Source organism: Xenopus laevis, chromosome 3L (assembly GCF_017654675.1).
Source record: "Xenopus laevis strain J_2021 chromosome 3L, Xenopus_laevis_v10.1, whole genome shotgun sequence".
NCBI classification, from domain to species: domain Eukaryota; kingdom Metazoa; phylum Chordata; class Amphibia; order Anura; family Pipidae; genus Xenopus; species Xenopus laevis.
The window spans coordinates 53,649,296-53,665,811 of NC_054375.1; the positions used below are offsets into that span (position 1 = coordinate 53,649,296).

The 16,516-nt window shown below is 39.4% G+C and overlaps 1 protein-coding gene across 5 annotated transcripts in view; it reads right to left on the minus strand.

The window, feature by feature from the left end:
- The window catches only part of nsd1.L (nuclear receptor binding SET domain protein 1 L homeolog), a 43,493-nt gene that overhangs the window by 16,821 nt on the left and 10,156 nt on the right, over positions 1 to 16,516 (minus strand). For all 5 annotated transcript variants that reach the window (XM_018252238.2, XM_018252235.2, XM_018252242.2 and 2 more), the window contains exons 3-12: positions 13,787 to 13,922; positions 12,381 to 12,553; positions 9,721 to 11,791; positions 8,243 to 8,361; positions 6,660 to 6,921; positions 5,344 to 5,450; positions 4,704 to 4,764; positions 3,813 to 3,925; positions 3,059 to 3,202; positions 2,357 to 2,480 (exon numbers count right to left, since the gene is read on the minus strand). In XM_018252238.2, the coding sequence (XP_018107727.1) occupies positions 2,357 to 2,480; positions 3,059 to 3,202; positions 3,813 to 3,925; positions 4,704 to 4,764; positions 5,344 to 5,450; positions 6,660 to 6,921; positions 8,243 to 8,361; positions 9,721 to 11,791; positions 12,381 to 12,553; positions 13,787 to 13,922 (3,310 nt within the window). The remainder of the gene's footprint in view (positions 1 to 2,356; positions 2,481 to 3,058; positions 3,203 to 3,812; positions 3,926 to 4,703; positions 4,765 to 5,343; positions 5,451 to 6,659; positions 6,922 to 8,242; positions 8,362 to 9,720; positions 11,792 to 12,380; positions 12,554 to 13,786; positions 13,923 to 16,516) is intronic.

Here is a 16,516-nt window from a genome sequence, read left to right on the forward strand (position 1 = left end):
GGTATATAGAATTTAATTAAAAGTAGGGAGGGGTGTGTGTATGTTTGCTGGATTTTCATTTGGAGGGGTTGAACTTGATGGACTTTGTCTTTTTTCAACCCAATTTAACTATGTAACTATAAGGACCTGCGGACCATTACTGTGAGTGCCAATCTGCTGATGACTTGTGTTGCATCCAGTGCAGCATCACCCATGTAGTCATTTGCTTCCTTGATCTGGGAAGCCCATAGGGAGAATTTGTGGCACGGTGATCCCACCTTTATGACGTTGATGAGAGAGTCAGACCAGGACTGTATGGCTTGGCTAACCCATGTCATAGCTAGAACTGGGCAAAGGGCTGAGCCTGATGCAAAGAAAATTGAGCGTAGTAGCGCTCTAACTTTTGTCAATGGAGTCTTTGAAGGAAGAAGCGTCAGGGACTGGCAAGGCTGTTTCTTGGAAAGGCAGGATACAGGTGTGTCTACTGATAGAGGAGACAACCATTTATCTGTAAGTTCAGCTGAGAATGGATAAAGTTTTAGGAAGCGACGATTGGTTTGGAACCATCTCTCTGGTTTGTCCAACTCCTGCTGGATGATCTGATCAAGTTGGAGGGAGAAGTTAAAACTGGTGATGTCTTGCTGTGCTTTTTGACGAGAGCTTTAGAAGAATCAGCGGAGGCTGCTCGTCGTGATCTGAATCATTGGATAGCTCGCATTCTGAGCGATCCCGATCTTCACCTGAGTCTGGTTTTGAAGGCCTTGCTCTAAGATTGTCTAGGCGTGAAAGAAGCCGGTCTAAAGACTGAGTCAGCTTCGGTATCCCTGTGGCCAATTGAGATGCCCACACAGGGGTAGGGTGGTCTCTGCGTGGAGAGGATTCCCTGCTGCTAGTTGAAGGCTCCCACTAAGTAGCCTGGTTCACCTGAGGTGGAGTACATTCTAGGGATTCTGCACCTTGTGCATAGTGGTTGTTTGTGCCCTGGGGCAGACGTTTGCAGCATTTGGCACATGCCAGAACCTCTAATTGGTGCTGGAGGTGCTCCCCTAAAGAAGAGGCTGTCACTGAGCTATTTGGACATGTTACCAAGGGTTAGAAGTGCACCAGGAATTTCTATGTGCACTAGTGGCCACTATGGGGTTAATGGTAGTCACTAACCTGCTGAGGGTAGGTAGGAAGGAGGAGTCTCTGGGTCTGGTAGTGATCAGTATTCCCTACTGGCAGAGCACTGTGGGGCTGTGCTGCGGTTTGAGGGAGAGGAGCGCTTGCAGGTGCTCATGTGTGTAGCCAAGCTCAGACCGACCATTTAAAGATGGCGACCAACATTCCAAGAGGTGCGCAGAAGAGATTGCGAGAGAGTGCAGAACCACCAGGCACAAAGAAAGGCGCCAAGTTTGAAAATGGCGCGACTCGATGATTACCCCCTCCCGGGCCCCGGATGTGCAGCCGCTAGTTAGAAATCTCATAGGCGATGCGGGGTTAAGTGCCGCCCTTCCCTACCCGCCCTACGCATTGTAATTGCCCGGTCTGTAAGGCAGAGGCTGTGAGGGAAGCGCGAGGGCTGTTTGCTCAGGATTCTGTCTGCGTAGTGCTGACTGGACTACAAGGTCTGAGGCAGGAGTAGGGAAGGAAGGAGGGGATGGAGAGGAAGAGCCCCCAGCAGTCTTACCTGTCCTGGATAGTCTGTGCACAGCACCAATATGACCCCGGCAACAAATTCCACATTGGGGGATGCAAAAGAGCTCTTTTACTTTGTGTAAAAGTTCTGTAAAACCCCTGGTGTCAGAAGACGAGAACATTTTTTTAAGTCCTAACCTCCGGAGGACACAACTCAAACTGACTTAAGCTCCGCCTGATTGGGGTATAGCCAGTGTAGGCGTCCGTTTTTTCTTAAGCTTGTGTCCTGCCTCCTAGTGGTACCAGCTATACTCCACTGTCCCTGTGTCCCCCCAAGCAGACTTGGAGAAAGATAATTTTCAGTTCAGAATTACAAGCATTTCTCATATACACCAATCATGGGAATAGATATACAATTTAAAATACGCCACATATATATATCCCCTCCTTATACAAGAAGAGTAAATAATGTTCATCCAAAGACAAAATTAGGCATAGGTTATGAAAGTATCACATTCTATTTAAAATGTATATGTTTAACATATTTTGCAAAAAAAAATGAAAAATACAATTAAAAACCTATTGAAAGAAAAGGTATTTTATATTTTAATCACCAATTTTAGATTTGCAAGCAAGCACCCTGCCATTTTCCTGGTGAAGATAAGCATCCGTGGTCCAATTAACTGTTATGTATAAATAGTGTTTATAAAAAGTTTACCTCTGCAGAGTAGTAAACAATTTCACTGAACAAATAAAGTACCTGAGGAACACTCTGTGCAGACAAACTTTCCTTGTGGCATGGCTTCCATGCCAAGACATTGCAGATGAAATGCTCCACAGCACTGGGCCTCACACAGCAGCAGTTCTCCAGGTTTCTCACACACCTGCGTGGGAACCAAAAACAGAAAGCTCAGCACTTATTATGAAGTAAACATTATGATGATACTAGACACGGCTTCAAGTCATTGTACTGCTTGACTGTTTAGTTTGGAAATTCAGCATATGTATTGAAATGTGCAGGATAATTAACAGAATTTAAGAGCAGTGCTGTCCAACTTTGCGTTTGGCTGGAGGGGAGATAACTACTTTAATACTGTTTCAACTATTCATGTGGTCAGACCCTGCAGTACCGTAAATAGCAAAGGACAGGCAGATATTGCTTTCAATAACAATTTCATAATGAAAACGTGTAATTAATGTATACTGAAAAGTTAATTAACATTGCATATGGTGTCATTATGCAAAATGTTATATTTGAGCTAACAACCCTACAAGGGGCATCACCTGGATAAGGTTTTAATCAGAGTTCAAATGCTTTTAATGTTTGGTGAGTGCTAGTTCACTGGTAAAACTGCTTCATGGTGGCTTCAGTTTGTTGCTGGCCATTGAAACATGCAAAAAAAAAAACATCCAGTGTTAGAGGAGCTTCCTAGTGCTACTGAAATATAATGGCAACTCTCACCTGGCATACATTTTCTTTCATTGCTGCTCCCCCACCACTACGTTCGCCTTGATTCTTCTTTGAGTATGCTCCTGTGAGCTCATGTTCCAGGCCCTCCTCAGCAGTGTCACTATAGCTGGCAATGCCATTCTCATGAGGCTCTTCCTATAGCATATAGAACAGAAGGAAGAATGGTCACAATTGAATGCCTCACCTACTGTGACTAACAAAATACAGCCATCTCTAGTTAAGAGAAATCAAAAGCTCCAGCAACAGCTGCAACAGGAGTTTGGCAGAGGGAAAGCTATACTTGAGCCTTCATGTCCTGTGAGGGATGACGGGAGACCAGTAAAAACAAATTGTCGATCAGCTCAAATGTTTCACATCGCGACTTTCATGCATAAATTTAAGTACCTTTAATGCTGCATTTAGACCTAAACCAAAAAGACAGGAGCCTGTAGATGATCACAAAACCAAAAGAAATGTTCTACATGCATCCAAGGCTTGTGGTTACAAAGCCATACTTACAGCATAAAAAGAACTAACTTTCTCAATGTCTGTGCAGGATCTGATTGTTTTAAGTTAATTGTAAAGGGCAAACCCCTACATGAACACATTTTTTTTTTATTGAAACAAAAATTTAAATTTTTTTTAAACCTGTCCACAATTACAAAACTTGTAAAAACGAAAAAAAAAACAAAAAACATTTGATCAGCTATGTAAATTTAACAGACCGGTAATGTCTGAAACACAGAGTAAATTAGGCAACAATTACTAAGGAGTAGGAAGACTGTCTGGAAATCCGGTTCCTTTTCTTCTTGAACTTCCCTGCAAGCCGAATCCTCTTACGCCTGCTCCGATTCTCTGGCAGCATGGATGCTCTGGATGCTGAGGATAAAAAGAAAAATCATTGCTGTTGCTATGTATTCATTTAATTATTATTATTTGAGCCCTAAATCAAAGAAGAAATGGCAAGTCAGAAAAAAATGCCAAATTCTCCACTTTAGGAAGCTGAAAAAGAAGCTTCATATGAAATATATCTCTTGTAGCAAGAGGCATCTCTTATCAGTATCTCTTATCAGTATCTCCTGTAGCAAGAGGCATCACTTATCAGTTATTTTAAAAGATTTGCAAATTTATTAAAATGCAAAGGTTCATTACCTTGTTTGCCTGGGTATGTGAAAGTAAGAACAGCTCATTGTTTCAATGCCCCAGTATGGTTATTCAAAATGCTAATTTTTGAAATGAAGCATAACAAAATGGTGTTAAGGGGGATAACTTTTTATAACTAAGATAATAATCACAGCAAGCTTCCAGAACATTTAAGTTCCTCTTTCAAAGCGAATTCTCGATAACTGACCAATATATTAATATTCTTATTGACATCATGTAGCCACACAAAAACACGCTGTATATAACTAAATATTTTGTACTAACTGCCTCTAAAGTAAGGGCTGAGGATACATTCTGCACTGTACACACTGTATGGGTTAGTATCGTACATGACATTTCATGACTAAGCTTGATACAATTTACACTCTACACTGTATTCATTGATTCAGGTTTCCACTCTTACAGGAAGGAATGAGGAACAGGATGACACCATGAATGGGGCTTCACGGAACAGAATTAATTTAAAAAAGATCCATAGCAGAAAACCACCTACCTGCTCTGTACCTGAAAGATGGCTTTAGGACACTATGCTTGAATGAAGTAGTCTTGGCAATCTTAATGAGAAAAAAACACAATTTGAGAAAACAATTTTAATGAGGGCCGAGCACAAACTCCCCAATAATCAACCAATAGTCATATCCTGTGCATATTTTAGCACAGTAGCTTTTTATGCTGACCATACACAGGAGCAACGTGGTGACTTTATAGTGATGGAGGACCCTGACAACGCTGCTTACTTTGTGCATTGAAGGTAAGTGAACATAGCAGAAATAATAAAGATCTGATAAGATTGACAGAATGTAAGCCATAAGGAAAGGGGTCCTTTTTACCTCCTGTATAGGTCACTACATGAAAATAATCTATATGCTTGATGTATATGCACTTCTGTAGTGAAGTGCAGTGGAATCAGTTGGGGCATTAAAAAAAGGTGCCAATCGTAACAATGAAAATTATTTCAACAGATATATTAATTCATGTGCCCAATACAAAATTATTTGATGTAAATGTGTCTTCTTTTGATGCTAGCTTGTTGTTTATATACACAAGATAAACATACATAGGCAGACATATGGAAATTTAAGGCATTACATGAAATCAAGTCATATTTCATTATTTTCCTGTATTTGTACTACCTTAGCAGGGGGTACTGGATCTTCCTCCAAAAGCTCAAGCTGTTCATCTAGGTCATCAAATTCACACACCCTCGGAATGAGTTTGCTCTTGCGCCTGTTTTCCCGAACTGCAGCAGGTATTAAAAATATGAATGAAAAACGAATGAAGACTACCAATATCTGAAACAATTACAAGCGCACATTTGCAGAGAATCAGCTATTGATTGTCATTCCACTGGATACGCAAGTTTTAACTGGACATCTTCATTAAAGGCATCAACAAGTCATGTAAGAACAGAACATCATTTGGTATTCGTTAGGTGTTACTCACTTTGCAAACATTTGGAACAACCAAGCTGAGCTGCTACTCACTTTGCAAACATTTGGAACAACCAAGCTGGTACAATTGTTTTAAAGATTAATGGTACTCTTTCAACATACAAATAAATAGTGGCCACAAGCTTTTTAAGTCTTACCAATTCAGGTTTACTTTCAAGATTATATTGTTTATGTTGCCCATGTCATTTATGCTGCCCACTTTGTATATAGTTATGTTAAGTATAAAGGTACAAGAATAAAAAAAAAATCTTAAGGACATGGTTGGCTGTTTCATACCAAAAAACGGTAGTTATAAGCACTGCATGTGTGGCTCCCCTCTCCTATCCTACCATTACGTTTTGGTGCCTGTACATTGACACCTAAACCTCAATTTTTTCTGGTTGAATTTTTAAAGGGGAAAATTAGAATTTTGTGAGAAAAAAAACCCATACATTTTTAGAGATTTATTATACCCCAAAGCTGCTTAAAATCTGAATCCAAAAAATACTCCAGCTAAAACATGTCGAGGTCATGGAGAAGTCAATGGCAGATGTCCCTTTTACAATTTGAAGAGGTCGTTATCTACTGGGGATTTTGTTTGATAATCCAAAAATTTGGGGTTTTCGGGTGACGACTTGAAAAAAAATCGAGCAATTCGGGGCATCAAATCTGAAAAAGTCGCACAATTCGAAATTTCGTTAGATTTTATAGAGACTTTTCCCACATTGACCATTTCAAGCTGATTATTTGATAAATGAGTTACATTCGTGGAAGGGAGTTAGGTCGACTGTTTTGATAAAAAAGAAAATTTGATAAATTCGAGTTTTAGTAAACCCCCCTTACACTCATTTACTGCTTCTCAACAATAGACATTTTCTGGCTTCTATTTGGGAAACTTGTTGGAATTCTAGAGGTTGCTGAATGAGGAAATTATAAATTTAATCAATTTAGATTAATGGAACCAATACAACAAGGATGGTTTAATAATAAAGGAATGTGAATGAAATACATCCTGGTACCTGGATTGACTTGAGACTGAGCTGGTGTACTTGAAGTTTCAGAAAAGCCATCAGATAAAGACTGCTCTGGTGAAGCAAGACCATGTTCCTCTTTCTCAGAGGAATCACTGTTTTCTTGATTATCTGGACTTTTGGTGCCTTTTGAATAAGCCTTAGCCATTTTGGCAAACTGGGAAGATGATGTTGCTTTACTGCTAATTTCACTCACAAAATCTGCAGCAGGAAGGATTAATTTAATGTTCTTCTGCTTGCCAACTTCCAACTGTCAAAAGAACAAAGAATTGTGGGCAAAATATCTTTCCCCACCCGACCTGCACATTAAATAGGCTAAGCTCCTTACATAAACAAGACTCTTTCTCATCTACCAAATTTGTGTCACACACCCATTAAAACAAATACCATGTGTGGCCTGAACCCTTCAGATTCTACAGTTGTGCTCATAATTTATATACCTCTGGCAGATCAAGGGCAATCTGTGTTTTTTCAGTTGTCATTATAACTACTTATGGACACACTATGGGATGATAAATCGTATCACCTGACCAATATTGAAAATAAAAATAGTGTTTTGCAGGATCACTCATTTGCCAAAAAATGCTAATATTTGTCAGAAGTATGTAAAGTTATGAGAACAACTATAAATGTAATTACTAACAGATTGATCAGTTGTCTGTATTTTTAGTACAATATTAGCTTTGTGACCCTTGATACAATTTGTCAATATTCCGTAGGCCCAAGTCACTGGGCAGTTAAGCCCAAACTTGTGACAGAAAGTAAATAGCAGGAGAAATAGTCATGGCTATGTCTGCTATTAAAGTACTAGTAAAAAAAATGGACATTTATTTTACTTGATATACTATTTATGAAATATAAAAAGTTTATTTGTTTTTTGTTATGTGTTTGTTGTCAGCTTTGCTGAACAACATGTTAAATAGTGCCAAGGTTAATACATTAGGAATGTACTGAATCCATATAGCCGAATTCTGAACCAAATATCAAGTCTAATTTTCATATTACAATTTGCTAAAATAAGAAAAACATATTGCATGAGTTTTGGATTCACATGACTTTTACAGTTCAAATTTAGTTCAGCTGGACATTTAAGATTTGTTGAAATCCTGCAAAAGTGTGTAGGCGAAGTGAACATCATTTACAGGATGTTTTGTAAATTACGGTTTTCCTCAAGATTCTACATTTAACCAGTGGCTTGGAACCCAAAAGTAGGGGCCCATGATGTGGGCCAAAATTAGCACAGTTAGAAAATATTTCACTAGATCTAAAAAAAAAATTTGGGTTGCAAAACGAATATACGGACTTCACTTGGATAACCCTAGAAAAAGGTTATGAAATACTGTTCTATATAAACATTACAACACCTGCCTTAAATGGGTGAGAAAATTCATATATGTAATTAGGACAAAAGTATACAAATAGTGAGACAACTATTTCTCATTCCTTATGCTCAAGCACCATGCAATATTAAAATTATAACTGTAATGGAGCCTTAAGCAAACCCCTTTCGAAGGTAACAATTAGTTACTTTAGCAAAACAAAATATATTATGCCCTCTGATGCCCAGGTACCTGGAGAGAGAGGCCCAACTTCTTCTGCTTGTTATTTTTGGGGGTGCTTGTCTTAACATGTTCACTTGAACGCTTGTTAAATCTCTTCCTTTTTTTATATTTCTTTCCAAAATTTGCCCCTGTTATTTCCACAAAATAAAAACCAAGAGTAAAGTACGGTTACAAGAAAACAGGAATATTATACAGGAGAACAGGAATAGTGTGGAGTTATGACGACCACAAAAGCAAGTGAAATTTCATACTCATACCACGGACATGTCACAAATGAAAAGAGATATTGGCATATACACAGATGTTAAAAATTGCGGCTTGGACTCCTAAGTTTGATACCAGTCAGTGGAGTTTGTATGTTCTCCCTGTGCTTGCATGGGTTCCTCCCATACTCCAAAAACATACAGGGAGGTTAACTTGCCCCTGATAATCCCAACCATAGCGAGTGTGAATATGACTTTAGCCTGTAAACTTTACTGGGTTAGGGGCGAATGAAAAATCTCTACTTTTATAAATATTTTTGCTACTGTATTTACTACTAGCAGGTCTTTTCATCTATTTTTGAGATTTCCAATACTTGGCAACCTTTGCGCAAGGATTGCATATTTTATTTTGCAGAAACACTTTCTGGTTCCAAGGAGAGGAGGAGAAGCTGATAAGACTAAATTACCAGTGAGCTGAAAGGCTAGTGCCACATGGGAGTTGAAGTTGACCTACTGAAATACACAGGCCAAGAATCAGCCCCTATTTAGACTACTCTCCTGCACCAGGAACTGTTGAGTCCGCTCGGGTGCAGGCATAGTGTTTTTTGATATAAACTGTCCTTTTAGTCACTGTTTAAAACAGGAAAGCATGGAAACCACCCCGCCTGTGACACTGGCAAACAGTTCTCAGAAATGTGAAAACAAGCATTTCTTGAGCAGTGGCCATCTGGAATGGACAGCATCTGCTATACGCAAAGCACTTTCTTTGTTTCTTTTATTTAAAAGTGGTGGCGAGTTATAAATGGTGCTTTGGCTGCTGCTGCAGTCCTGCCTGAAAACACTGGTGGTCAATACAACAAGTGTGACTTATACGGTTTATAACCTCTAACAACCAAGCAGGGGCAACCCATTAAGGGTGAAGCCTATTGGTACTAGGGTGTGATGTGACATCCCTGGGAATTTAGTCAGGCAATTGGGCTAATAATTTGTTTAGTTCTCCTTTATAGTATTAGAAAAAAGAAAAAAAGTTATCCTGATCACAAATTTGTTGGATATTGGACTTCTGGCAGCAATTAGCAAATGCTGCTCTACCCTTGATAAATTAACTATGAGACATGGGAAGTTGGGGCAAAATTGACAAAATTTGGGAACCTTGGTGTGGCCCAGACATCCCGCCTTAGTTATCCAGAAATAATTTAGTATCACCACTTATTGTAATTAAAGAGAATCTGTAGGGATTGCGGGAAGACTCTAAAATTCCTATTGAGAGCACCAACGCCTTACCTCTCTTAGGAGCTTCTGGCTGTGCTACTATACTGGAAAGCTCAGGTTCTCCCAATGTAACATCATAATCCTGCAGCAGTTTAGGCACTTCTGAAACATCTTGCTCCTTGTTGCACAAACTAGACTTGTTAGAGGCCTTATTCGAAAAATTTGTGCTGTTTTCTGGGCCATTGTTTTTGAGTTTCTGCCACCTCTTTTTAGGCGCAACACACTTTTCTGATTCCCATCGAGAGCATTCGTTGCTCTGTTCTAAGTTAGGTCCTGTTTCCACTGGGTAACTTGCTCCAACTTCACTTGTGCTGCAATGATAAGGATGGGTTATGCTCTTATTAGGACACTCACCCTGCGACTGCACCGAGGTATTATGTGAATTTGTAGCTAGCTCTGTACACTCAGAAGATGCACTGACTTTTTGTGAAGAAATCTGGACCTTTTTATACTTTGCCACCCTTTTTGACACCAAGGATGGCTTTTTCTGGGATGTGGAGTTTTTTTTAGAACTGGACTTTCTGATCATCTTAGTTTGATCCTTAGCACCCAGTTTATCTTGATGGTTAGATTCTTTCACCATACCAACTTCATTATTGTATATGTGGCTACCAGAAACACCACCTAACTCAGGCATGATGTCAGGGCTACTTTTAACAGAGTCTTCACATGTGCGGCTACAGCTCAATTCAGTGTTTTGTCCAGTCATTAGCGGTCTTTCCTTTGTTTTATTATCATGCAAATCTTTCAACATCATTAACAGGTTGCTAAATTTGTAATCTGGTTCCAAAGGAATTCTATTTTGCCCTGGAGCTGAAGGGAAAAGCAAAGGTGTTGATGGTTTGGATATTGTATTTTCAGCTCCGTCTTCACTTTGAGACCTGGAGGACAGTTCTTTGAGACCAGATATAACACTGTTTACTACTTTTGTCTCATTCTTCATAGAATCACATGATTTTTCATGCATATTACTTAAAAGATTCATTGCTTCAGGACGTGTGGTTTTACTAAGAGAAGCCTTTACAGATCTGTGGTCAAGTTTCGAATCCAGAACATTTTCAGATTGTGACTTTTGGGATGAGGAATCGTGGGCTAAACTGTTTTTGTTTTCAGGAGTCAGTTTGGGAACATCTTTTATTGGACACTGACATGGGCTGGGGGCATCGCCTTCCGATAAAGAATTGTGCAGGTTCTCACAAGAGTCAGATAAAGAGACCATAGTAAGGGGTGAACCGTGTTTGTTTTTAACAGAACTGTGCCCATGAGCCAAATCTTCAGTAACCCAGTCTTTAGAAAAAGAAAACTCCTTACTACATTCAACATTTTTACTTGAGTCCAATGAAGATGCAACCAGCCTCTTGTTTGCACGACTTAATTGAGAATGAATTCGTAGTCGCTTTCTGTTTTTAGCCATGCCAGCATATCTCTCCTTTTGTACAGAGCTTACCCTTTGTTTTGGACAACGCTTAATTTCCTCCTGTTCATTTTCAACTCTGTGTCCAGTTAAACGTTTTTCTAATTCTTCCTGTTCATTGTACGATTGAGACTTTGTTCTCTCCAACCTCAACTCATGCTCTAGAAGTTCTTCATTTTTATTCCATTTCTTTGAAGACAAGGTTTCATTTTTTTCACGACTTGTGCTGCAAACCTCCTTAGATCTTGGCTTGGATACATAGCTCTCTTTTTGAGATGGTGCCATTCCAAACTTTGAGTTACAAGTTTGTCCGCTAAAAAATTCTGGAGACCCTGGTTCATCTGTTGTTCTTGAATCTTCAGTTGAAACATCTGAGAGATATAATTCCTCTTTTCTATGTTTTACTTGTTTTATAGGCTTTAAACGTCTACGTTGTTTTTGTGAGTCCGTTTCGGTGCGTGATGACAGGTCAATACTACACAAAGAAGATTTTACAAATCCATTGAATAAATTGTTAGTTGGACCATTGGAATGCTTGGCACCATATTTTGCCTCTTGCTTGTTATCTTCAACATTATCTATGTTTTGATACTTCTCAGTTCCTCTCAAGAGACAGTCTTGGGCATGTTCTATACTGGACTGCCATAGTGATAAAAGTCTTGGGGGAACCTAATAAACAAAATTAAACAGGTTATATAAATGAAAATAAAAAGTACATAGAAAACGTATTTTTTTTCCAAGCTGTTTTCAAGTAATTAAATATTTGCAATGATCGAGTAGGACAAAATGGGATGCAGACAGGGTTGTATGTGTGCCATCATACATGGATGTTATTCTTTATACCAATATAGGGAACAAATCTGTGACAATTCACTGCAACTGTAAATTATAAGAAAGATAAAGCTTGAGCCAAAAAGAGTAAAACAAAAAAAAAAACCATAAGAAGACCATATTATTTATGATTGGACACAAGTGGCAAGTAGATTACTAAAGGGTTCAGCACCTCCCCTTCTTCATTAAATAATTTACATTAAGGTTTTTTGCCATTTTGTAGTATTATAACTTACAAAAGACAATAGACAATGTGTAGTAAATAAAGGGGCAAGCACTGAATTTGCTAAGCACAAATTACAGCCATTAATTCTGAAGAATATGAATAGCAACAGCTTTATTTTGCTTGTAGTGTGTAAACATAAGAAGCCTTGTGAGCACAAGTATTCCCTGAACTATGCAGAGACATTAGAGTAGAACAAAATACCTTATGCTTAAAAGACCTTTCTCCCTGCCTTTGAGTCCGCCGTAATTCTGGCAATCCCTCAAATTGGTGTGCCCCCCTGTACGGTACAAGTGCTTTTGCAGGAACCCAGATCTTCTCAGTTAATTCTCCCAGAGTCTCGACATAATAATTCCGGGATGGCCTTTTGCTAAAAGCTGAAAATAAAATGTATAACATTAAAAAAAGATGCTCTGTGCAGGTCATGGGTCAGCATATTATGATGCGTAATATGGTTATACAAATCAATGTTACTTAATGCTAAAATATCCTAGAAATTGAACAGTAGACTAGAGAAACAACATGACAAAGAGCAAAGTAAATTCAAAAAGCTCATAGCTGTGCAGACATTGGCCACCGTCAGCAGCCTATTTTCAGTTCTCAAACCATAGCCTCCCTGACTGAACTTAGTTTGGGGCCCCAGTCAGGTACTGTTTAGTAAAATTAGGAAATCCCTTTCAGATGAATCAACTGAAAGAAGTCCCAAGCCAAATCATCTGCAAGGGCTTACTCAGGTTTGAGTCAGACATGCTTGTTTCTCCACCTGCATCTATTTTGTCATTTAACTGCATTGGCCTGTATGCAGGCACACAGAACGTATTTTGACCCAAAAATGCATACTCCTGTGTTTATACAACGGCCAAAATGTCTGCCTAATTCCTTGGGCTAACAATGAGATTATCTTGTGTTGACTTATCACTAGGTCAGCCCAGGAAAACATTAACACATTTCACCATCTAGCAAAAATTACCAAATCTCTTTTTTTTTGGTCAATTTAAGGCAGCCTGTGGGAAAAGTTACATAAGTTGTAAGACAGGAAAGAAAAGATCAATTCAAAATTAACAAGCCATCAAGTCAATTCTGCACTGGTTTGTCGAATTCAATTTTATAAGGGAGCCTCTTGGCACCCAATATGATTTTTGATGATGTTTGGTTTGGACCTGTAACATTATCCAAACTAGGTGTTTGTGATGCTAAATAACTAACATATATCCACTGATGTGAAACAACTCTAAATGGATCTGTATACAAACATCTAACTGCAAGCAGGGCCCTCGCATTGCATTGTTTCATTCTGTTAGTTACACTGCCAAAAAACAGCTGTTGCTAAAGAAACAATCTCATAATTCTAACAACACTTATAGCAGATTGCTGCTTTGGCTAGCAACTTGTAGATCTTGCCAAATGGGGCTGGCCAAATACTACTCTACCATGAAATCAGGTCAATAGGCCAATGCACCAGTCACTCACCTACATGGTGCAATCCTATAGGACTGCTGAGGTAACATACCTGCCCAGACGTTTGGGGTTGTAAAGTCAAAATTGACCAAATATGGATATTTACTTTCATTTACTGTCATGTAAACACAATGGAATCCAGTTCCTTTTACCTTTTCTTTGGGGTTGTCCCTCTGGGTCAGAATTGGCACAGATTCTGCATGGCCACCAAGGGCGCCGGCTGAATTTGGCCCAGACGACATCCCCCTCGTCATGCCTTACAGGAGCAGGTTTTTTTCTTCTTGGTAACTGCAGCAGAGAGAAAAGGCAGACAGCAGGAATGACTAGGCAGCAGTGCTCCACCTACACTCAGACATCCTCTAGAGGGAAGTACAGTGCAGGTTAAATGAGGACACAGAGCAGAATCTACAGCGAGAAAAATACTGCACAAACACTGCAGCACAAAATACAAGTGAGAAACAGTGTTCACTGACATTATATGGAACTTGGAAATCACTGCACTATGGATATGAAACAGTGGGGTGTTTAAGCTAAAGGCATGTGGTGCATTTAGACAGGAAAAAAATGTTGGTGTAAATTCCATAGAACAAACGCAAGTTGCCTTATGGTGATAGGATTTAATTAATCCATTTGGTCAGTTTTGCCCAGAATGCCCATTTGGGCAACAATAGCACATTGTAGGATCAAACTATCCTGAAAGAGTTAAAAAAAAGCATTCGAATAATAACGTCCAGTCAATAAATGAAAAAAACAAGTGATTGTGAACATAAAAACAGTTAGATCCAATATATCTTATAGGGGGCTCCTTTTGCCTAGAAGATGTATTAGAGCTCAGTATATGAAAATCATCATGTCTCTCTACATGCAGCATTTGTGCAAAAGGCAGTTATTTTGTTAGATTTTGTTTTTACTGGGATCAGTTATTTGAGTGAGCTCTAATTCATCTGCTAGGAAAGGAAGCCCCCCCCCTCCCTATAAGATATATATTGGATCTACGGGTCAATGAATATCTGATTGAAGAGAAACAGATGCTAAGACAGGGATAGTGAACATAAACTTTATTATTTCAGAATCAATGCAGAATTTTTATTGTATTAAAAAATGTATTGTATTGTATTTAGGGAAAATTTATTTCAATGTGATAAAACTAATATTAAATTTTCATTTTTGCAATAGTTTTTTTTGCCATAAAGGCTTTTTGAATACTGTACTGGGGACTAGGTTCCCCTTGAAATTATAATGTATATTTTCTGCTGTTTTGGACAGATCAGTAATATTCCTGCACTCTCTAAATTAACTTGTGAAGCGTTCGTATGGTCTTTTACTATTTGTAGCTCCTGATCATCTTCCCAGCGCGGGGAAGAGAGGCAGTCATATGAGCATCTGGCTATTTGCAATTCAGCTCACATCTGCTTCCAGCACTTGTTCCGAGCATTTGTTCTGGTGCACCTGTAGGACACAAGCCCCACAGCGGTTTTCGATGCAAGTCTACAAAGCAATACTCAAAAGCCAGACCACTTAATAGCGGCATTAACAAACAAAAAAAAATTAAAAGGGAGGCATAATTTTCCTTTCCATGCAGCAGTGATGCAGTAAGAGAAACTAACAGAACCACATGGCTTGAGCAATAGAAGGGATGATCTGAAATCTCCCACCTGTACAAATAGCTTATTTTTAGGAATTCTAAAATAATCCCTGCATTTATTGGGATGACTTATCACCCCCTTTAAAGGGAAATGAAACCTAGTCGGCGCAAACTCTTCTTCCACGTGATCTTCTTCCTGCTTTGAACGGTGCATGCGCAGTAGGATCATTTCGCCGGTACGATCTACTGCGCATGCGCTTGACTTTTGGCGCATGCGCAGTAGATCCGTACCGGCGCAATGATCCTACTGCGCATGCGCCAAAACGCCGTTCACAGCAGGAAGAAGATCGCGTGGAAGAAGATGTCGTCGTTGAACTCCTTGGACTGGACCTGCACAGAAGGGTAAGTAACAAGTTAGGGGCATTTGCCCAGCGGGACGGGTAGGCCAGGGGGGAGGAGGGAGGGTGGGCGGTTTGCGCCGACTAGGTTTCCTTCCCCTTTAAAGGTTTGCATTTGTCTTGACTGAACGCAGAATTCAGCTAAATAAGAATCCAGCAAAAAGCGCAGGGTCGGTATGAAATCGTGGGTTAGACAGAGTGCTGGCGATTCCTTTCTGTGATTCGTGTACAAATTGTAGCCAAATTTTGCCTATAGTTGCCATCCAGCCTTTAAAACAGGGAATGATTTACAGGTGTATGCTATTGGGCGGGGCTTAAAAGCTCCCTGCCTTCTTACTAGAGTTAAGGGTAAGTGCACTGTTGGTCTTACTACTCAGTCACACTGTTTGCTGGGGGACTGGATTTTAAATGCACTACATACTGAGAATGCTAATGGATAGTGTAGGACTCACGTACATGAGGGGCCTTGACGTGGTACGTGAGCTTACATATTTAGGGCAAAGTGTGGTACAAACTAATTTTTTGTAATTATTTTTAATAATAATTTAATAATTCATTTAATTAATTTAAAGGGGACCCGTCAACCAAAAGAAATTATTCATAATCCTATTTTATCACATCAGTCAAGCAAAATGAACTTTAATTACACTATATAAATTATTTGAATCTTTCTGGGAACTCATAATTATAGCAAGCAGGCAGGAGCCATTTTGTGGACACTGTTATTAAGGCAAGCCTTGCAACATCTCAGAATCTTGTTTGTGCACCAGAATGGGGGACCTGATGTTCATCCCCATGCCCTGGCTACAGAATTAAAAGGTGAAGAGAACGGGGAATATGGAGAGGGCAGTGACATCTAGGAAGTGCTGAATGGAAAGTGAAAGTAATTGTCTGCCCCG